This window comes from Pholis gunnellus (assembly GCF_910591455.1).
Source record: "Pholis gunnellus genome assembly, chromosome: 19".
Lineage (NCBI taxonomy): Eukaryota > Metazoa > Chordata > Actinopteri > Perciformes > Pholidae > Pholis > Pholis gunnellus.
In genome coordinates, this window is record NC_136546.1 from 11,968,258 (window position 1) to 11,990,710 (window position 22,453).

Genomic DNA, 22,453 nt, shown 5'->3' on the forward strand with positions numbered 1-22,453 from the left:
ACGCTTTTTTTTTTTTTTTTAAAGCAAGGACCTTTTGATGATAGGAGGCAGGCAGCACAATGACTTCCAGCAGCACCTCAATGCAACAGTACCGTATCACAATTAGCAGCGCTAAACAGGCTGCACAGACAAGTCCACTCCATCTCGTATGGAGCCTCATCCAGTCCTCTCCGTTTTGTCTGACAAATCCCCCCATTGTTCCTCTGATGATGCTTTTCTTTCGTGGGAACCCTGGCTTGTCTTGTTGATTAGATCCCCTTTGTCTTCCTCCCCTGCAGTGGGCTAGTCTGGAGAATGTGAAACCTCACACTGTAGTGGTGGCTTAATGCCTCAGCATACTTTGTTTATTAAACGATGGATAAGTCTTTTATGTTAATGAATATAACGAAGTTTATGTAGGTCACCAGCTATAGTGTTTTGTGCTTTGTTGATCAGGAATTCATTTTGGAGTGATTTATGGTTAACTGCTGTGCATTATTGTTTACGATGACAAGCAGCTGTTAAAAGATTTGATGTAGAGCAAACATACTTTAGTCACATCCTCATTTTTCCTCTTTCTCCCCAAAAGGAGGAACCCTCTCCACCATCACCCAAAGGCTTCTACATCTACGGAGATGTTGGTAGGATCACAAAAGAAATAAATATTACCGCAGTATTTTTTTTTCTATGGTGCTAAATTCTACAAGAAGTTAGAATAATTGCTTTTTCTTTAATCCCTCTCAGGCACAGGGAAGACCATGCTCATGGATATGTTTTATTCCCACGTGGAGAACACTCGTAAAAAGAGAGTCCACTTCAATGGCTTCATGCTGGACATCCACAAAAGTACGTATTATCCTCCCACTCCACAGCGCTAACTGCTGAAGATTTGCTGGCTTGACTTTCTGGAAGTTAATGACTCCTCGAGCGCTGGAGATCCTATATTTATATCCCTGTGTTTGTCCTGAAGCCCTCCTGCTAATTGTCTACCATTATGCATACAAGTGAAATTACCGCTTTATTCAGTATTGTCATTGGGGGTTTTGGGGTTGCCGATGCAGGTGTGCTTTAAGATGTGCCTGACGTTTGTGTACTGCTTAAAGGGATCCATCGGAGGAAACAAAGCCTGCCAAAACGCGAGCTAGGGAAAATGTTCACCTACGACCCCATATCACCGGTTGCCATGGAGATCAGCAAGGAAACTTGCCTGTTGTGTTTTGATGAGTTTCAGGTGAGCGAGTTTGTTACTGTGTGTGTGTGTGTGTGTGTGTGTGTGTGTGTGTGTGTGTGTTCCTAAAACCTGCTTGAACATTATTTGCAAGTATAGCAAACCATATATCAACTGCATACATTTGATTACTCAGTACTACTCTGACACTAGTACTGAGTAATGAGTGATACTATTAAATATACTGCTAGTACAACTCTATATACAAATGTCATGCTGATGCTTAGGAAGGTTTTAGTAAAAAAAAATAATACCAATTGGCTGGGATGATTAAATAAATATAGTCTTTAAAATGTGCCAATGATTTAAGGTAAATACGTCTTTTGGAGCATATTGTGTGTATGGGATATATAATATCATTTTAAAGGATTAAAGAATTAGAAAAGAAATGACCATGATGCTGCACAAACATTCAAACTTAAAACTTAATATGTCAAATAATGTTCCAGATAAACAGACAGTCTGAAGTCATTATTTGTACATTGCACTGAGGGGAAAGGCGAGCCGACAGCAGATATGTTACAGATTAAAACACAAAGCCAGAATCAGTAGGCAGCCACAGGAATTGAGACTGGCATGTATAACTCACAGATCAGATCATTTTGAAATCTAAAAAGAAAGAAACAGAGTGACGTTTTATCACTTTGTTTCTTTTGTGCGTCTTAGTAGCTGCTTTATGGTTTACTTTTCTTTCTTACTATATCAGAAACAGAAAAAAACATGTTACATTTTGCACTCTTTGTATTCTGAGTTAAGAAGTGAGTGTTCAATCTATTCGTGTTCATTTAAAGCCAGCGTCTTTCCTGTCTGAACAACTGGATGCTTCAGACCTTGATACCCCCACAAAAACAGAACTGGGGACACCTAGTGGCCTTTTTGAATATAACATAATTGTAAATGACTTCCAGTAGCGATGAAACCTTCTCTCTCCTTACTATGGTACTAATACAGTAGCGGTAAATACATCGAGAATGTCACATGTATTGATGTATAACATTTCCTTGTCACTGCGTTGAAACTGCAGCAGTCAGTTGAGTCAATGATCTGCTCCTGTTGCTTGTTTATGCTCTCACACCGTTAGTTTGCTCCCGAACCATTAAAACCAAGTCACCCATAGTTTTTGAAAACTGGATTTACAGAACTGAGAGGCACTGTGAGCCATTAGTGCTGCAGAACTTCAACATCATTTTGCTCTCTGGTGTCAAAGGAGAGAGCCACGACTGAAGCTCTCTGTCTTCTCTGTAAGGTAGTTAGCCATTCACTGAGTAGAGGAAGATGTGTGCTTCTGTCTTCATCATTAGCCAGCCAAACACATCTGTTAGCAGCACAATGTCGTCCCTCTTACCGATATCATTACAGTTAATGCCAGCAGGTCAAGGGTCACAGAAGGTGCGCTTGCTCTCTCTAATCACTCTCTATGCATCTGTGAGGATCAAGAGCTGCTCCTTTCATCCACCCGTCTTTCACATTTTAAACTGCGGCGCTGTTTGTGCATTCTCATTGATTTGTTTTGTTTGCTGTCGCCAGCTTTGCTGTTTTCGCGTGTCGACTGTTGCTACCGGTGAATGGGAGGGGAAACAAGCAGACATGTGCACGTTGTTTGTGATGCATAAACAAGAGGTTGCGAGGTTGGGAGAGTTGGGGTGGGTGGGGGGTGTCGGGGGGGTGGGTGGGAGCCTATACCAATCAGCATCCTCCTCCACTCACCCAGAGCCTCATTTGCATGGCTATCAGTCGCACTCTCCCGCTTCCTTAAGTGAGTGGAGCTAGAAAGCGACTGGCGGCGGCGGGTCAGATGGATCTTATCCTCTTAAATGCTAATGACATTTCTCCATTCTCTTCATTAGCGCCGTGCCATTATCAGTAATTTGTAGCCCCCCTCCCTCCTTTTACAGCCCCCACCCGGCTCCCCTAATGAATACTCGCCATTGAGAGGTCCGAGATGGAAAGATGGGAAGAGAGCGAGGAAGTAAGGCGAAGAGTGAGAAGAAAACGCTTGAGCGTCATTGTCTCAGGGCCTCAGTCGCTGTGCAGCCTCGGTGAAATTGCTCATAGGTTGTGTACATAAAGAGGTGTAACATCAAAAGAGGTTTAATTTGGCACCCGTGTGCCTCGCTGTAAACTGACAGCCGCTTGAGTAATTGGATGCTCATTTAAATATCGGCATTGGCTGACGGAGATTGCGCCATTATTTTTGTGTTCCACAAGTGCTACATCAGTCCCCTCCACCTTTTCTCATTCTGTGGGTACCCATTCTCTTTCCCTCTCCCCCGACTCATTCAGCAATCAATATTGCCCCTCATACTATGCCCATGTTGAGGGCACATGAATAAACAAATCCAGGTTGTATAAAAGGTCATTTTTAAATGATTCTTTTGAAATGAAAATAAAATCCTGCGGTCGGAGGAAATGGGGGCCCCTTCAGAGAAACACAGAGCCTTGGCTTTCTGTTGATTCTCATTACCCGCACACACAATCACTCACACACACACTAATTTGATGCCCCCAGCCACCTCTCCTTAGCGAAATCAAGGCTTTAACACAAATGTTAATCAAGTATTGGCAAGGGCAGTGGGGCTAATATGCAAAAGCAGAAGACTCTCCAGAGGATGAAAAGAGGCATATGCCATGGGTATGGCCATCAGGAGTGCCTGTTATGTACAGGAAAGTAGGTAAGAGGGAGTAAAAGGAGAGGGCGGGACAGAAGTCTTCCTTTTTTATTCAAGACATCCCAGTTCTTAAGAGGTTTCATGTCCTTTCTTTAAGATAATAGCTATGTAATGTATCTCAATTTACTTAAAATATGGATGGTATTCTGTGAAATGTTTCTCCTCAAAATGTCTTTGTACTTTCTAAAGGAAGGTTAGTTTATTTGTGTGTCATATTGGAATCAAACTTTATTTATTTATGTCTTTTAATATACATGACAATTAGCATGCAGTTAATTCTATTCTTTTACAATATACCCATCTCGTATCATACATCATGTTTAATCTGTCGTGTTATACGATGTACTTGCTGCTTTGACTACTGTGCAAAAGAACAACAGAGGTGAAAGAGAGAGAGAGAGAACAAACAAAAGTGAGAGCACTGGATCACTACTAGAAAGGTCAGAGCTCTTCATGTAGCGGCCAGCGACTCATGAACGTCCTTGCTTCAGTGTTGTCGTCCACTGTTTATTGTGGACTGAAATAATGTAGATGAAAAAGGCAGTGGACAGTTGAATTGGATTTATGTATGACAGCCTTGTGTAGTTCATACAACACACACCTTTTATGTGGTCATTTGGATAAAAGCTTTGACTGCCATCGTGACCCCAGTCTGGATTCACATTGCTCCATCTTCATCACTTTCCTTCTTCGTTTTCTTGCTTGCGTTCAGTCGTTCTCACGTCCGCGCTGCCTTGTCTCAGCTACTTGTCCTCAGCAGAAAGCCTTCATGACCTTCATGACCATTTGCAGTCACTTCAAGTGGTTTAGGTGTGTGTATGTGTATGTGTATGTGTAGGCCTGTGCGTGGATGCGTGTCAGTGTGAATGGGCATGACCAGACACAAAGGATTGAATGAGCACACCTGAATGACCCTAATCAACATGGAGTGTTGATGGCATGGTTTAACCTGAGAGGCACACGCACACACACACGTGTTGTGGCTCGAAAAGGTACAATATACAGTTCATGAATGTCTCTCTTCTTCTCTGGTTCTGTTCTGTCAGGTGACCGACATTGCCGATGCCATGATCCTGAAGCAGCTCTTTGAGACGCTGTTGAAGACCGGAGTGGTGGTGGTGGCCACTTCCAACAGACCCCCTGATGGTACGACGACTCGTGTCTTAAGCACATTCATTGTACCTTTTTATGTGTGCTTTTAGCTACTGTTTATTAATTATATTCTTGTTACCAAACACACAGTTCAGTTAACAGGTAGGATGGTTTAGTGCAAGATTGCTGTCATCAGAGTAACACTGTCGTAGCACTCTTTTCTTTTCAAGTTGTAAAAGTAAAGGAGCATCTTTGTTACAGAAACTACCACAGCAGTAATAGTAACGACAGCAAATATGAAATTCTACTCATTGCAGGAACAAATAACACATTTACATAATGTTGCAGAATTTGTGAAAAATAACGTTCAAATATGGACTTGCATTTAATCGAGCGCCTTTCTAGTCTCCCGACTACTCAAAGCGTTTTACGCTACATGCCAACATTCACAAGGTGCAAGCCGTCATCAGGATGTAAACTAATGCTCATTCACACACACTCGCACACCGATGGCCAGAGCCTTCGAAGGCATTCTGGGGTTCAGCATCTTGCCCGAGGACACTTTGACATGCGGACTGGAAGAACCGGGGATCAAACAGCCGATCTTCAGATTAGTGGACAACCCAAAATACTTTTAACATACCTTCATCCAGGTGGTCTCTGAAGTTGTTCCCAGTTTCTTGAGTTGCAGTACATCAGTTCATTATGTGACTTATAAATCATAATAACATTGAGCATGGTATGTTGGAGAAGCGTTTGGCAACGGCTTACTGCCGAGACTTGTCAGCTTTTACCACTTCAATATTGAAAGCAACTCTATCTTCTATAGAAAGCTCAGCTCAGACTGACAGTGAAACATTGTCAATCTGGAAGGGCCCTCTGAGAGCGCAGACCTCCGCCAAGGCCAATCTGCTCTAAAATGTAATCGGTGTTTTATTGGCCCATGTTACACCCTTCCACCAATATTCATAAAAATCAGGCCAGTAGTTTTTTCCGTAATCCTGCTAACAAACAAACAAACCAAAAACATAACCTCCTTGGAGGAGGTAACAATGCCTGAAGGTCCTCTTAATGACACAATACACCGTCTATCTGCAGCTGAAATAGTAAGTACTATTCCTGGAACATCAATGTTTGCCTCGCTTCCTCTTGAACCAGCACATTATTCACCTATACATCTATTATTCACTCAATGTTCACTTAATACTCCAGCAAGGATTAATTGTGCTTTACAAGACCCACCCACACCTACGTCCTGTTAACAGCAAACAATCAGAGGAAAAGGTGAGGAACATTTGAAACAGCTCTCACTTATAGAGACCCTGACAACAACCTTTAAACAAGCTTTGATGTTGCATTTACTGCCAGTGGAGCAAGGTTGGCGGAAGAATGAGCAAGGCGGCGATCAAGGTGGAGATAAATGCACGATGTGCTATCTGACGTCTTTCTTTCTCGGGGAAGACGTTGATGTCTCAAAGTCTTGAGTGGGTAGGAAGTGGATGGCAGCAAGATGGCTCTCGTAGACAAAGACGCTGTCTCTGATATTTACTAGCTATTAAGAACAAAGCGCCAAACCATGCAAACTTGATAGAGAGGCTACTTGGTATTAATTACATGGTTAATGGAACACTGAAAGCCATAAGAGACAACTGGACATGAAAGGCATACATTTTCCATCTTTATTGATGTGGAGATCCTGGTATCAAACAGCCCTAGATGTGTTTGGAGGGGATATTTAGAAAAGAGGATTTTGTTAGAACGGCTAAAGTAGTGTTTTATTGTTTTTATACACTGAAGGAGTTTAATGAGATTGACGAGGGTTAGATGGATAAATGGTGTGTTCTTTTGGAGTGGAACCCCCTCAGTGCAGTGGATCACATGCAGTTTACATTAAAGGACTTGAGTCCATTAAATTATTTAGTAATTTAACAAGTAATAAGTGTCCTTGTCAGCAGCATTGGTTACATATATCTCTAGCAATCAACCATACAATATTATAAATAGTCCTTTAAAATGAAAAATAATTGGCACATGGTATGATTTAGCAGATTAACACACAATATATAACATGTTAATTAGTGAATTTAGAGGTAACTTATACCTATTTACACCTTTTTTTCAGTGTTTGTGCTAAGCTAAGCTAACTGTCCTCTTTCTCCAACTTCCTATTTACTGTACAGACATGAAAGCGGTCTCCTAAATAAAACAACTCGCCAACGATGCAAATAAGGTTTTGTCCCAAAGTATTTAACTATTCCTTGGCAATAAGTCTCATAGACGGCACAGTCCATCACAGTATAGGAGTTACTTAGCGAGTGCGTCGGGTCCAAGGCTACTGTAATAAGCTCAAGCCCAAACATCAACATCAACTGCTTGTTTACGTTCGCAGCTGGAGAAAGATTAAGCCTCGCCATGTGTCTGTGGGTGTGTGTCTTTGTCCGTGTTTGTGTGTGAATCCCTATCTGTTTTATCTGTCTATCAGGGATGCTACTTCAGATGTAATTTGTTCCAGCCGAGCTAATTGAAACATCTATTCAGAGAGCTGCTGTGGACATTGTCCGCGCTGAAAAGGCGACAGTCCTTTCTCTCGCCACCATTGTTTGGGAATGTAATGAATTTTATGTTGCTGCCGCTGCCGGTAGAGAAATCCATTTTTCTCTCCTGGTCCCAGTCCTTTTGTCGTGCCTCCCCACCCATCCTTCAGTTCATCAAAAGCCACTTTATCTGCCAATCTGCGGCGAGGGAATGACATTATTAGGAGGCTAAACAGCAGCTCTAATACAAGCCCTCCCTCCTCTTTCAGATCTGTACAAAAACGGACTTCAGAGGGACACCTTCCTACCTTTCATCGACGTGCTAAAGGTAGAGACAAAGTCATCCCTCTCTCTTGTCTTGTTAATTAATTCATTTGTTTATCACAAACACACACACACACACACACACACACACACTTGCGTGTGCGCCTCATCCCTCCGTGTCCGTCTTGTTTTGCAAGTTGCTCTTTAGTGGTTTGATGTTTTCTGCTTCCTGGATGCCTCGCACAGTGTCACAAAGCTGTCTTTGATCATACCAGGGCACGGTGAAAGACTCACAGAGAGAAAGGTAGGGGGAGATGGAAAGAGCGTGAGGGAGCACAGGTAATGTGAATGAGAGACGGGCGGATGAGCTGAGTGACTGACCCAGACTGCTTGCATTTCAAAAGTAAGGGGGGGGGGGGGGGGGGGCGAGAGGAGAGGAGAGGAGCGATGCGGTGGTTAGCATTTCCAGCGAAAAATCTACTTTGCAATTTAAGCAGGTAGCACCATTATCCTGCCTGCATCTCAGATGATCATTGATGTGTTTGGAGTGATCATGATCATAAATAATTGCATGATAATTTCTTGTCATGCATTTTGCAACAGAGGAGGGCAGCATTCTTGCACCTTTTATTGGTATTTAGTCTAAATTAAATAGTAATGGCAAGCAATGTCCAACTGTAGTGTGTCAGGCCACAAATGTACGATCTATATTTAGACTATTCATAAGAAAAAAACACAACCTAATGTATGTGCAGACTACACTTTACATACAGACTTGTAAGTTCTCAGCAAAGGTCTGGCTGAATTACACTCACAGCCGATATAATGGAGCAGAAAAACACTCTTGTGACTGAAGTTCACTCAAAGTGCTACTTGAAATTCATGGCTTGATGAGGCAAACAGTTTTCAAACTCTCATTACTTTTTATAGATAATAGACACATGTAAACATGTTTATCAAACACTGGTATTAGAATTGTATAAACACAATAGTTATAGCCCTACCAACATATTGGTATATCGGTCTTGGGTTAGAATATTCCCTAAACAAAATATCACTGCTATAATGGTACTTAATATGTACTAGTCATTAATATGGTAAATAAATATACAGTACAAAATGAATTAAAAAGTTCTTCGCATTACTTAGAAAGCAACATTTTTACATAAATCAACCTACAGCGCAAAAATAAGTTTAGCACAGCATCACATCTGGTAAGAGTAATACTTTATCTGGTTTTATTTATAATAAGTATGTTGTTGCAAGATTAGAATGCACCCATCACATGTACCTGTTACCAGTTACATCACAAACCTCACTGTGAGTGCTGTTGTGTACAAAATAAGAAAATAATGGCAGTAAAGCGCAACGCAGGTGCTTTAACAAAATCTACATGGTCTGTAATTGATCTGTAATGCCAGTTTCTCGGCCACCAGAGCTCCACCGTATCTTTAAACACACACACACACACACACACACACACACACACACATACAAACGTAAACGCACTGCAACCGGGGAGGCCTTGGAGTCACCCTGCTCCCCACCCACTCTTCCGGCAGCACCCTTGCCCTCTCTAATCCACCCTTATCAAGGTCCTGAATGCCTGTTGTCCCTCTCTGCCCCCGTACTACCTCCTCTCTTTCAGGGTTCCATGTTCCCCTTTGTGAGGCCATCTGGTTTTTGGGGTCGGGGGTTTTTCGGGGTTGCACGGCGCCCTCTATAGCAGACCGTTCTGTGAAGTTAAAGCGTGTTTTAGCGAGGTCACGCTGCTAACTAGCTGACCCTTGATAGATTGAATTAATGCTTGCAGTGCCCGGTGGTGCGGGTCCTCCTCCCTGATGCAGCTCGCTCTCGTATGTGCGTGCCTGAGTGTGTTTCTATAGCGGGAGAGGGAGTGAATGAGGGTGTTAAAAAATAAAAAATAGCCTCTGACCTCTCCTCCCTATCACCTGAGCTGGAGTGGAAGAGGTTAATCCATCGCTTCTGTCCGCCTGGGTTGACGTCTTTATTTAACTATTGACTTCTGATTAGTTGGGACCCCCTTTTCCCCTCAAACACCCCCCAAGTTATCCAGCTTCCTTGTCTTACAAATAAGCAAAGATCAAATCATTATATCAAGTAAAAACTTTCTAGTAGATCAACTTGCCAGACATGGAACGCATATAACTTCCCTGAAACTAAAAGTCTTTGACTGCTTTTTCGATTTTTAGTATGTTTTCTAGTTTTTCCATCCACTCAGTCATTTGTAATTTCTTGTCCTTTTAGTGTCTCTGTAGACTACATCAGAAAAACCTATTCAGTTGTTAAGGCTTCTTTTTCTTTGTAGCCATGGCAAAGCTCAGAGTTCTGAAAAATACAGGGTTTAAGGGCTTTTTTTTTAATGGATACTGCCAGTATTGTAACCAAGACACTCTTTCTCTCTCACAAACTGTCCTCCCTCTCCACTCCACTTCTCATCGCCCATCCTCTCTCGAGCCCTCCATCCCCGCTCTTTATTCTATTACTATCTCTCTCTGCTCGCTGGCTTTACTTACCCAAGGTCAGGTCTCTGTATTTTGGTAGCAGAATAGTGACTTTACAATGCTACCGAGGGGAGGAAAACATGACAACAACCCTGAGGCAACTTTGAGTATCTCTGTGTTTCCGGCTGTTTTTAACCCTTCTTTTGATCCCCTCTCCTTCTCTCTTTTTGTGTGTCATTGTTAATAATTGCTGCTGTGTGTGCTGTGCAGTTGCTGATGAGAGAAAAAATAAATATATATATAAAAACGGGACGATAGAGAAAGAAAAATGAAGAATGAGAGGGCTGTGGTCCTCCAGTGAAGACCTTGGTGAGAAGGACTGCCTGTGAAGAGCCGGCAGCCTGCCAGTTCAAATCAAATGGATGTTTGATGACTCTCATTGTCTTCCAGAGCATTTAATGGCAGGGCAGTGCCACTCACCGTATGCCTCGAGGGCGTACCTCACTTTTTTCATATTAGTGTCTCGCTTCTACAAAACTGAACAATTACTAAAAAGAACAAATTCATTTTTCTCCTTTTGAACTCAAGGAATTAATTCCGGCTCTGTATTTCTCGCCTAATTTTGAATCGATCACCTTACCTGCTGCCTAACGGATGTTTTCCACCGGTTTATTATAAGTGTGTGCACGTGAAATGTGTCTGATCCAGCATGCATGCATACACAGGTGCATTATTCTGTCTAGTATGTGTTCATTTGTAAAGCAGACCACCTGCAATCTGCAGGCAACACTTAATTCAGAAATGTCGCCGTCACTTAACTTCATTAACATGTATATTTAAAACCATTTCTACAGCTCAGCCTCTGTTCGACTCTTGATCAACCCGCTCGCCTCTAGATGTTCTGCCTTGTTTTCAAATTTGTAACATCATGAAGATGAAAAGACGAACGTTTTTTAGATGTTATGAATGCAAAGAGGTGCTCTTTTTATGACGATATGGTAACTTGTTTACTGGAGCACAAGCAGGTTCTTATACCTCAGTAATACATTGTTGGTGATATTAGTGCTCACAGAAGGCAAGACAACTGTATATGGTAAAAGTCAAACTGCTTCACATAAAAAAATCCAAGATTCAACACCAGAGTCATTTACATGAAATGAATAATAGTGGCAGACTAAAACACAAATCAGATTTAAACAGATTTAAAGTGCACATTATTAAATAGCGTAGTGAAGATAGTAAAGATAATCACTTAATTAACAGAGTTAATTGACATCACGCGCTTCGCTAGATAGAAGATGTATCTCTCTGTTGTACAGTGTTGTTACAGAATGAAGCTCATAAACAATCTTTGGCTGAGTACAGAAACCAACCATCAAGTAATAAAACACAATTTATGCCAAGTAGTGACACCGGATTAATGCCGCCGCCATTTATCTTCTTAACCGGTGAAAGCGACAGTATTATTATTATTAATATTATAATAAAATAACATCCCCTGGGGGCTTTCAGCTCTCTCCAAACCATTACTGCGACTACAAAATAAACTGGGGTCTGGTCGCTGCATGGGTCGTCATTTCAACCTCCAAAATTGAAACAAGATCAAAGCAGTTTGATGCGCCTCATACGCTTTTGGTGTTCAGCCATTTAAAACAATAGGTGTACTTTATCAACGCGTGCGTTTGGGCCTGATGAGCTTTAAAATGAAAAAGATCTGGAGGTGCTCATGTCTGCTGGAGGCTAGCGGCTCTACATTAGCCGCTACTATAACTATTTCCAACAGAACTGTTGGCAGTCACGTTGCATTGTGGGTAGTGTAGGCGGCAGGTTGTTTCGACAAGGACAGCGTGGAATTAAAGAGATACTATCTTTAGTTCTGCTGCATTTTTAAACAGTCCATCGTTATAGGAGTGAAATGCTGAACTGGTGAAGAAGTCTGGTGAGTTGATGTTCTACTAGATGAAACTATTTCAGATCAAAAGCGATCTCCAGATAGTGTGTTGCTCCCAACGCATGGAGCCTCTGTTGGCCAGGTGCGGGTAGCACAGACTCCACAGAGATTTGGAGCGGTTTGGTTTTGGGCCTCATCAGAGCTGGAGAGGGGTTGAGGGTGGGGGGTCCAGTGGGGTCCTGGATCACGAAAGGTGGGGCCTACAACTCAAAAGATGTTTCCCCAAGAGGAGCAGCCGAGGCAGGGGGAGGTTGTGAGAACGACCCCTCAGAACAAACCATCGCTGGCCCAAGGCGGTCACACTTTAAGGGAATAGATCATTAGGTGTAATTAGGGTGTTCACATTGTCACGTACCCCCCCCCCCCCCGACTGCCAAAGAATGAATAAAATCACCAGATACACCCCCACTCACACACTCTCACACACACTCACACACACACAGCAGCTCCCCAGTTACTGAAAACACTTTGATGTCAGAAGAGTCGTCCACAACTTGCCAGCATAAAGGCAGTGTTTTAAGCTTTCTCTCTTTTCTCCCCCGTCTCTCTCTCTCTCTCTCTCTCGACCCCTCCATCCCTCCCTCCCTCTTTTCTTCTGTCCCTCCACACAAGGCTGTAAGACACACACGGTTGAATGGACGACAACCTTTCCCCTCCTCCCTCTCCCCCCCCCCCCCCCCCCCCCCCCCCTTCGTCTCTTTTTCAGCCTTCCCACCCCGCATTTCTTTGAGGCCTGGTCAATTCTCTGGGCCAAACAAAAAAAGCATCAAATGTTTTCTGCTGCTGGGTAATGAGGGAGTGGACCTCATCAGGGCCCAATAGTCAGCTATCCTTGGCTTTTGTTGCAGCTCAATAGCACCGCGCTCTTTGAAAAACTCAAAAGCAACTTTTTGAGGAGTAAAGGATAGAGAAAGATATGGCGTAGAGGGAGCGGGCGCAGAGGGGAGGCAGCGACCAAAAAAAAAAAAAAAAAAAAAAAAGCCACTCTGTTTTTATGCTAAACGGCTGTCCAGAGAGAGCAGTGGACAGATTGGACAATGACATGATTGGAGCTACATGTGTTTGGGTGACTTTCTTCTAAAGAGACTCTGATTCTCATGTCTGTCATCTCTCTCTCTTCAGTCTCTCCCTCCCCTCTTGTGTCCGGGAGTTTGTGAATGCACCCGAGCAAGTAGTGGAACTCTTAATTTGCAGCGCCGCTGCTTTCATGCTGCTTTCCTGTGGGTCGGCTACATGTGGGACTAGTTTTCACACCGCTAGTACAAAAAGCTAATATTATGGGATGACTCATGGTGAAAATTAAACCAGCAACTATTGATTTACTTCTTTTATCAATTTAATCTGTCAACTTTTTTTGTTTTATTAAGAGTTGAGTTTGACGATAATTAAGAAATGCACCTCACAAATGCCCAACGTGACAACTACAGATCGCTTCAAAAACCCAATATATATTCCATTTACTATCATCATATTTTAGATCCTTTTGAGAAGCAGAAACAAGTAAACTAGCCAGTTTCCACTGCAGTTTTCCCACGGGTCCAGGAACATTGAATATTTTTGGGCCATTTTTACTTGATAAATGACAATTAGTCAATTATAAAATTGCTGTCAATTAATGTTACGTTGATCAACTCATCAATTATTCCTCTAACCGTTTAAAATGAAGACACAATATGACTTCAATTGCACTGCAGTTCAACTTTGCTATTATTTGTTTTGAGCCAATGCTGAGACAGGAAAGTCTTTGTGCAACAACAAAAGTCCTCACAAAGGAAGGTCAGAGATGCTGTCACATATAGAAGGAATTGGAATTGGTAATTTGACCATTGTAATATAAAAACAGATCCCTTATGCCAACTAATTTTGCCTCACTAATACCCCAGTATTTTGGCATTAATAGTATCCATGATATTTTGTTAATTAAGCATATATGTAATTTAGAGTAAGTGAACATACTGAGCGATGTTTAGATTTTACGTAGGTCAACTAAACAGAGTGACAGAGAAATAATGACTTTAACATAAATGTATGTATGTATGTATGTGTATATATATATATATATATCTTATACATCAGATTGTTGTTGTCCAGCTGTCCAGCACGATATACAGAATAAGCTAAGTGGGAGATGAGACTGTAAGTGGCCAAGTAGCCTGACGAGGATTTGAGTCTGTGAGAGGAGCGTGATGGAGGAGGGGGGAGTCCACAATGTGTAGGCGGATGAAATCTTGGAGGAGTGAGAACTTGACAATCCCCTCAAGATGGATAATCAAGTAATGACCCGCAAAGGCCTCAGCCTTATCTGATTATAAATAACCAATGGAATCATCACCACTGATTGTGTTTCCATTCCTCCCTTCTTTCCTCTCTCTTATTTGTACCTCCGCTTCTCCGCCAAGCAAAATGCATCCGCCGCCTTTAGCACAGGTAGAGACGGTTGATAAAGGGAGGGAGTGGAAGATGGCAGGAGAAAAGACAAACTGAGACGTTAATGATGTGGCGGCGATAGTGACAAGTTTTTTTTCTTCTTTTTTTTTTCCATTTTGGAGGGACTATTTACCCGTTGGTGGGGTCACAGTAGGTTGATGAAATGACACCTCCCTTTTGTGCATGGGGGAGGGCGAGTTTGTCAGGTTGTTATTAAGCCTGATTCAGCCAATTGGCTCAGAGTGGGAACCCCGTTTGTGTGAGCGGACATGGAGATAAAAAGTTGACAGCGGAGAAGAATAGAGTATTTCCGTCCCCTTGCTTTGTGATGATTACTAATTATCCTGCAGCTTAAGGGGGCCAGTGGTAGAAATTCACTGATTTCATAATTTCCCTGAGCTGTCGGTGAATACTCAGTCAGCCGGCAATGGCTTGGATGGGATGATATGCAATTCCTTTCTTTTCTTTGATAGAATGGTGGAGATGATGATTATAGTTTGTGGTGCACTCCCTGACATGAATCCTGTTGACGTTTTACACTATCTGGAAAAGTTTGAACTCTGCATCACAAGTTCAACCCTTGCTGTAACACACTTGAATAGCTGCAGGAACAATAGAGCGGCTCAATAAACCATGAAGAAGTGTCACAAAACCCCGGCGCTGTCAGAGGAGAGGAAGATGTCTCCTGCCTTCTGTGTTGCCCTGCTGATTAAATTGTTCACTTGTTTCATATTTGCTCTTTGTCCGTGACAGATGAGCAGTACAGAACTGTTATAATGTTGGCACATACTATAGCATCGCATGGGAAGAATAACTAAATGGACACCTCCGCACAAACTCTGTTATCTCAGAGATTTCAATGAGATGATCAATCTGGACTGAAAAAATAGCATCTAGCCTCCTGAGGTTTATTCCATTTATATGGTACACAATTTCAGTATTTCCTTTCTATATTTTCAATACTTCTCACACATTGTATTTAGTTAGATTACAAAGTTTTTAAATATATATTACTACAAGAAATGAAAAAATAAAAAATAAAAACGAGAAACCCTAATCCAAAATCTGAAAAACCTCTAAAACTGAATTTGAAATCACTACATTTTAAGGAAATTTGATGCCATACTGAATTTACACAAACTACTTAAAAGGACAAGTTGGTGGTATTGCTTATTTCCTAATATTTCCTGCCCATATGAAAAGACCAAATTGATCGTATACCTACAGGTAGTCTCTGTAACAAAAGCCTGATATTTTATATTCCTCTGTGCCATAGAGCTCCACTGTTGAACAAAAACAATTGAAAACACATCAATACACACACACACACACACACACACACACACACACACACACACACACACTGTAGTTTATCTGCGTCAATCACACGTACACTGTTCTGCTGCTGTAAATACTTGTTAGCAAAAAGGAATCCGCAGCCTAACAAATGCATTATTACATGTGTTTGAGTTTAGTAACGAATACAGTCTGCAGCTGTTTTAGGAAATGATTTAGCCTTTTCTTTATAAATGAGACTACAGTAAATATTTGTGACCTGTTTTTCAAGATGTCCATCTTCAGTGGGAACCAATGGGTTTACAGCTGAGTACCACAGGCGAGGTCGGGAAGTCGCAAAGTATTAAGAATACGCTGTAGCTCCGACAGAATAAACAAAGAGTATTTATCATTTAAAGAAACTATAACCTACTCCTAAAAGAAAACAAATCAAAAATCTAACTATAGTGTGCAAGTGTATCCTAAAATATCTAATTTTTATTTAGGTTATAATAGTATAATTATAACCCTACTGTTACGTTTTGCCACTACATTAAAAATACAGAATTTTGAAAGGTTTTTCACTTTAAACATAAACTGGCCTACTTTGAATATTTGACCGTTGAGGGACTTTTCATTCATTCTATCGTATGCTGTGTGTTTATGTTTGTGCAGGAGTACTGCCACACCATCTGCCTAGACTCTGGGATCGACTACAGGAGGCTGGACAACGCTGGTGCGGGGAAGCTCTACTCCCTGTAATACACACACACACGCACGCACACACACACACACACACACACACACACACACACACACACACACACACACACACACACTAATAATGGTCACATTTGTTCTGCAGTCCAACTCAGCTCTAAGGCTGTGCGAATATCTGGTAAAGAGTCAACATTAACCTGCATCCACAACATGCACACAAGCATTCACATACACACACACACACACTCAGGAATATGTTTTTGCACATCATCAAGCTTGATTTTTCTTTTTTTAAAGGACAGAAAGAGAAAACAGATGGATAAATGAGGAGAAACAAACTGGGAGATTTATAAAGACCTTCATTACCATGAATGTTCCATGGAAAGAAGGAAAGAGGAATCAATAGAATATGAGGAAATGGTAGAGCTTTAAAAGCTAGTTTTCTATTTTCGTCATTACATATACGCTGCTAGGAACACATACACACGCAGACAAAAAAAAGGTATGAATGGCACTGCTGTTGCTCATCGCTGTATTGGAGCTTTCAAGTGCTTTCGTCTTTTCACTGTATGTAAATAGAACACAACACACGCTTTTACATCGAGTTAAAACACAAGCACAAACACGCACACTTTACAATCACATTTGGCGTGCATTCACAGGCTAATGCTCAGGTTTAGAGCCTAACATCCTCTATTTTTTACCGATGGAGTGAAAAGCTAAGTACCCACCCTCCGGTGCACTCCTTTCTGCCATCGTTTGATGTGGCCACTTCACCATTATTAATTTCATTTCCTATTTTGTCTTCTCTGTTTTGTTGCCTGTGTGTCTTGTTCAGCACGGGGGAGCCTGGTGCGGAGGCCTTCTTGGATGTGCTGTTTGAGGAGCTGGCCTTAAGACAAAAGAGTGGTAAGGAAGTTAAAGGGGAACACCGTCTTTAAATTGTGTATACTGTATGCCCCGTGTAAATAATTTAAACTGATGCTGCATGATAACACTTTTGGCATAAACCTTATTGAGTGATAGTAAACATATAGCATAATCCAATGAATATAAGGTTTTTTTCTTGTATTATTTTATCTAAAAACTCTCTTTTAATAGCACTTGTGGACACAGTGTAGAGAAATCTGCTTTGTAAGTTAATAAGTTGAAATGAGGAGGATTTGACTTCTGTTGTCTAAAATGGATTAATTTCTCAGTAGACTTTTTTTTTTACTACCATTCAACTGTAAATGTGATGATAAAAGCTGTATCATATGAGGATCAGTTACATCTTTGGGTGTGTGTTCCCGTAGTTACAGGCCCTCGGGTGCTCACAGTTCTGGGCAGAGACGTGACTCTGGAAAAGACCTGTGGCTCCATCGCTGACTGTAGTTTTGATGAGCTGTGTGCCAGAGTGAGTGTTTTATCCTGGTGTGATTTGTCTTATAATTCTGTAATTGTAAAAGAGAAACTGATAATCACCATATTTAGCTACATATATCATTTTTCTCAACGTGTTTACAACAAATATAAGAAAAAGACAACATAAATGACTAGTTAAAAGTATAGTTACAATGCAGGAGGGGAGCACAGATTTTACTCACACACACACACACACACACGCACACACAATTCATTCTCACACACAAGATCCACTCACCACTAATCAAAACTGCTCAAATTCAAAGCACTTCTCTTGCCTCTTTATTATTCCGTTTCTTCCCACCTCTGTGTACTTATTGTCCAAGCCAATGCTCTCAAACTGAATCACCTTCCCTCAATCTCAGTCCTATTTTCTGCTCAATGTCAAAAAGCAGTCTATTGACGATTTAGTGAATAGTTGAGCCTGTTGTGCCTCAAATAAAGCAGTGTGTGTAAAGTCTCAAGCCTGATGGACAGCGGTGAGCTTTTTCAGGCATCTAAGCTTCAAGGCTTCCTCTTCCATCTGACTATATACTGTATGTAGGCATGTCCACTTTCATTTTGAGAGCAATCATCCTGAATGGCAAAGAACCAAGGACGGGGACTGAACATCAGCCTGAGCCTTTTGCACAAGGTGCCCCATCATACAGTTGACATTTTTTCATAGTGTGTGTGTGTGTGTGTGTCTCTACAAGGGTGCCGTGCATGTGTGCTATACTGAAACTATTTACTCTCCGTTTTGTGATGTGCTGCTGTAGTTTAGAAGCTCATGTAACATGCTCACTTGTTTTGCAGCCCATGGGTGCCAGTGACTACCTGGAAATGGCACGTCTCTTTGACACCGTATTCATTCGCCATGTTCCCATTCTGACACTGACCCTGAAGGACCAGGCCAGACGCTTCACCACCCTCATAGACAACTTCTACGACAACAAGGTGCTCCATCTAATTGGAAAAACTAAAATTGGGCTTAAAGTAGACAAAAGCAATAAATCATATCACAAATGCATTAATGTGTGAAGGTTTGAAGCTCAAGAAAGTGGTGTCGCAGCGATTTTGTATTTCTATATTATTCCGAGTGCAATGCACACTTCAATTGAGAGGATGTTGATCAAGATGGTGCTTTGGATGGCAGCCTCGGTGTTGCGTTTTTTGCAAATTCACCCAGCTCACTGTGCCAGCAAGTGAGGCTCATGAAAATCACATCCAGCACCCAGACAATCAGCACTGGGAACCCCCTAAGGATGTGTGCGCTCCCCCACTGCTGTTTTCCCTTTACACCAACGACTGCACCTGAGGAGGCCCGTCTGGTAAATTCCTGAAAGACACAACGACACAACGGTCATCGACCTCATCTGGAACGGTGACACGTCTGCATACAGATGGTAGGTTGAACAGCTGGCCCTGTGGTGCGATCAGAACAACATGGAGCTGAACGCTCTTAAGACTGTGGAGATGACAGTGCCCCCCATCACCACTCTGAACAACACCATCCCTTTATTTCTAGCGCCGTCTGCTGTAACTCTCCAACATCGCAGCTGCAGTTACACTGTGCATGCTATACCCCATAGCTCAAGACCTTGTCCCAACCTTCATTCAACAGCCTTGCCAGTATCAGGAAAATGGGCTGCTAACATCACTGCAGGCCCTTCACACCCTGGTGGCTAAGGGATCTAAGCGCCGACCATTAAACACAACGTGCCCAATGTGACGGTGCATCGGGCTGGGGAGTTTTGTTCTATGTCATTGTCCATCTCTCTCTCCCCATCCATCCATTATCCGTAACCGCTTATCCTGTTCAGGGTCACTGGAGCCGATCTCAGGTGACATTGGGCGAAAACAGGGTACGCCCTGGACAGGTCACCAGACTATCACACATAGCGACAGACAACCATTCACGAAATTGAAGTAGTAAATCACTACACTATTCACTGCAAAAAGTACTATTACTGCATTATATAACCACTACAGTCTTTAGTTAGAAGCCAGCCTCATATTGGCTCACTTCCTATAAACTGTATATATATATATACTCTATATTTGATTTTGCAAGATAAAGTCAATATGTACATAAATCCTCTAAGGGATGCAATACAACACATCAAATTGACCAGAAATACAAGTACTGTCATTTTAAGGAGGCAATGAATGAATGGGTTAACTGCTCTCATTTAATATTGATCACTCAATCATTAATAATAGAGGACGTAACCTTCATAAATAAAGTGGACATTCCTGTGTCTCTTTTATTCCCCTTTGTGTCCCAGGTGAGAGTGGTGCTGCTGGCAGCTTCTCCTTTAGAACGGCTGTTTGTCCACACTGGAGGGGACGACGAGAGGGACAGACAACTGCTGGATGACCTGGGCCTCAGCGGGGTAAAACTATAACCAACTCTTCCTATCAGCAATGAATGAAAATCTAAATATGATTACTCATTAAATGATAGTTCAGTTCACCTCATAGTACTGCAAGAAGGATACAAGTCAAACGAACTTGGAGAATTAGGTGTTAAGGGATGTTTTTCATCCACAATACAGTTTTTCTTTTTTTACGTTTTCATGACACATAGTGAGTGTGAAGATGGTCTTGCTCTCACACAGATTGGTCCTGCATGTCCAGGAATCAAACAACCAACCTTCTGCAGACTTAATCCTGTTTCTCTAACCAAAATAACTTTAATGTTTTCGTTGGATTCGAGTTAATCAGCCGTTAACCTTGGTGTTGGCTCCTCTCTTCAGGAGGCAGCCGAGCGCCTCACACTGTTCACAGCCGAGGAGGAGATCTTTGCCTTCCAGAGGACCGTCTCCAGACTGATGGAGATGCAAACCGAGTCATACTGGATGAAAGGAGACCGCAGTCACAGCAAGAAAGCCATGAACACCTAACATCCGCTGCTGACCGCCTGATAAACATGTATACCTCCAGACAACACAGTACCTCACTAACTACTGACACTACTCAAGAGAAGTTCAGAATTAGCAGAAAAAGAAAAGACTTGATATCCGCAGTAAATGTATAACAAAACTCGATACCTGTTTTTGATTTTGATCTGACTTCCCTTCATCTCATGCATGTGTGTTATACGGTTTTACTGTTTGGTCCTCTTCTAAGAGGTGTGCTCTCTCCCCCTTGTGGACTATTTACTTTCAAGAATATGGAAACCTCCCCAACATGTGTGAACCACAAGGCAAACAGGCGCTCACTTCAGAGAGACAAAGTGTCCCTCAGAGTAGTTGGCTACCTCCCTCTAGTGGGCGAATGTGAGAAGGGTTAAACAATTCTCAAGCCGTTCCTGTTTTTAAGAACAATATTGGTCTCTGTGCAGTTTCTGTATAAAATCTGGTATGAATTTAAAATGTTATGCATGATATTAATCCATATATTCCACCCATGAAGCCCAGTAGCTGTTAGATTGACATTGATGTATTCCAGATTCCAAATCTTGATTTTGGTCTTTACCAAGAGGGTTTGACTACAGACTTTTCAATATGTGGTGTCATGCAGGTGTGTAGATAAGATCAACAGTCCAATCTGATTTTAAAGCGTGCACATTCACACGAAATGCACAAAAGACGGACACAAAAACACCACTTCAGTTACAAAAAGTAAATGTATGTTTTAAGTGTAAAAGTTGACAAAATTGTCACATTTGGCTTTTGGCACACTGAATGAAATGTATTCTTTTGCATCTGAGGAGCCTCTTCTACTTTTATTTCTATGTCATGGTACAAAAAATAAATAAATCCTGGAGCCATGCAAACATATTTGATATTACACAATTTGATATAAAGGTAAAGGTATGTTCATTTCTGTGTTTTTTATGATTTCAAATTCATATGAAAAAGACCACAACATTTAAGCAGTAATATAATTGAAAGGACAACGGACAAACTATAAACACCTTCCGAGTTTTTCATTTATAGTTACAATTAAAGGGCAGATATGTTGTTGTGGAAGTTCTTCCTGAGTGCCTGTAGGTGGCAGCAGAGGGCAACCAATTGCTACAAGGTTTGTTATTGCGTCCATCTAAAGATGAGGTCATTCTAGTGCACCATTCCAGCCTGGACCAGCCCATCACAACTACAGTCAGAACAGCGAGCAGCACCTACAGCATCCAATCCAAGAGCATTATAGAAGATACTGTGTTTGCACCAAGCAACTAAAGTGCAAACACACCAGAGTAACTATAAAATCGCATTATATTTAAGGGACAGTAATTGGCTCAGTATGCAGGTGTGTGCACGGATGCATGAGCATGATGTGTATCATTAAAAAACGCTTGAGTCGGTAACAAGGCCCCAAGTCTATCCCACCATAACTCTCAATTAAAGGAAAATCAATCACCCCCTATGCCTAGGCCCCTAATCCAATCAGAGCATTTTGCTGTTTGGGGGAAACATCAGACACAAACAGCGATGGCCACCGCGCTTTATGATTGTCTTAAT

At 41.8% G+C, this 22,453-nt stretch overlaps 1 protein-coding gene across 1 annotated transcript; it reads left to right on the top strand.

The window, feature by feature from the left end:
• The first annotated feature begins 734 nt into the window (after positions 1–734).
• afg1lb (AFG1 like ATPase b) lies at positions 735–21,752 on the top strand. Its single transcript, XM_079180826.1, has 10 exons — positions 735–825; positions 1,083–1,210; positions 4,923–5,022; positions 7,772–7,830; positions 16,560–16,642; positions 17,443–17,513; positions 17,900–18,000; positions 18,804–18,944; positions 20,276–20,383; positions 20,747–21,752. The coding sequence occupies exons 1-10, from the start codon at positions 738–740 to the stop codon at positions 20,891–20,893; spliced, it is 1,026 nt and encodes a 341-aa protein (XP_079036952.1). The 5' UTR covers positions 735–737; the 3' UTR covers positions 20,894–21,752.
• The last annotated feature ends 701 nt before the right edge of the window (positions 21,753–22,453 follow it).

Bases quoted from the DNA above. Each gene is read 5' to 3' on its own strand.
- afg1lb (XM_079180826.1), top strand. From the start codon at position 738: ATGCTCATGGATATGTTTTATTCCCACGTGGAGAACACTCGTAAAAAG. The intron at 7,831-16,559 runs GTAGAGACAAAG...ATGTTTGTGCAG, and splicing joins CTTTCATCGACGTGCTAAAG to GAGTACTGCCACACCATCTG. The intron at 18,001-18,803 runs GTGAGTGTTTTA...CTTGTTTTGCAG, and splicing joins TTGATGAGCTGTGTGCCAGA to CCCATGGGTGCCAGTGACTA.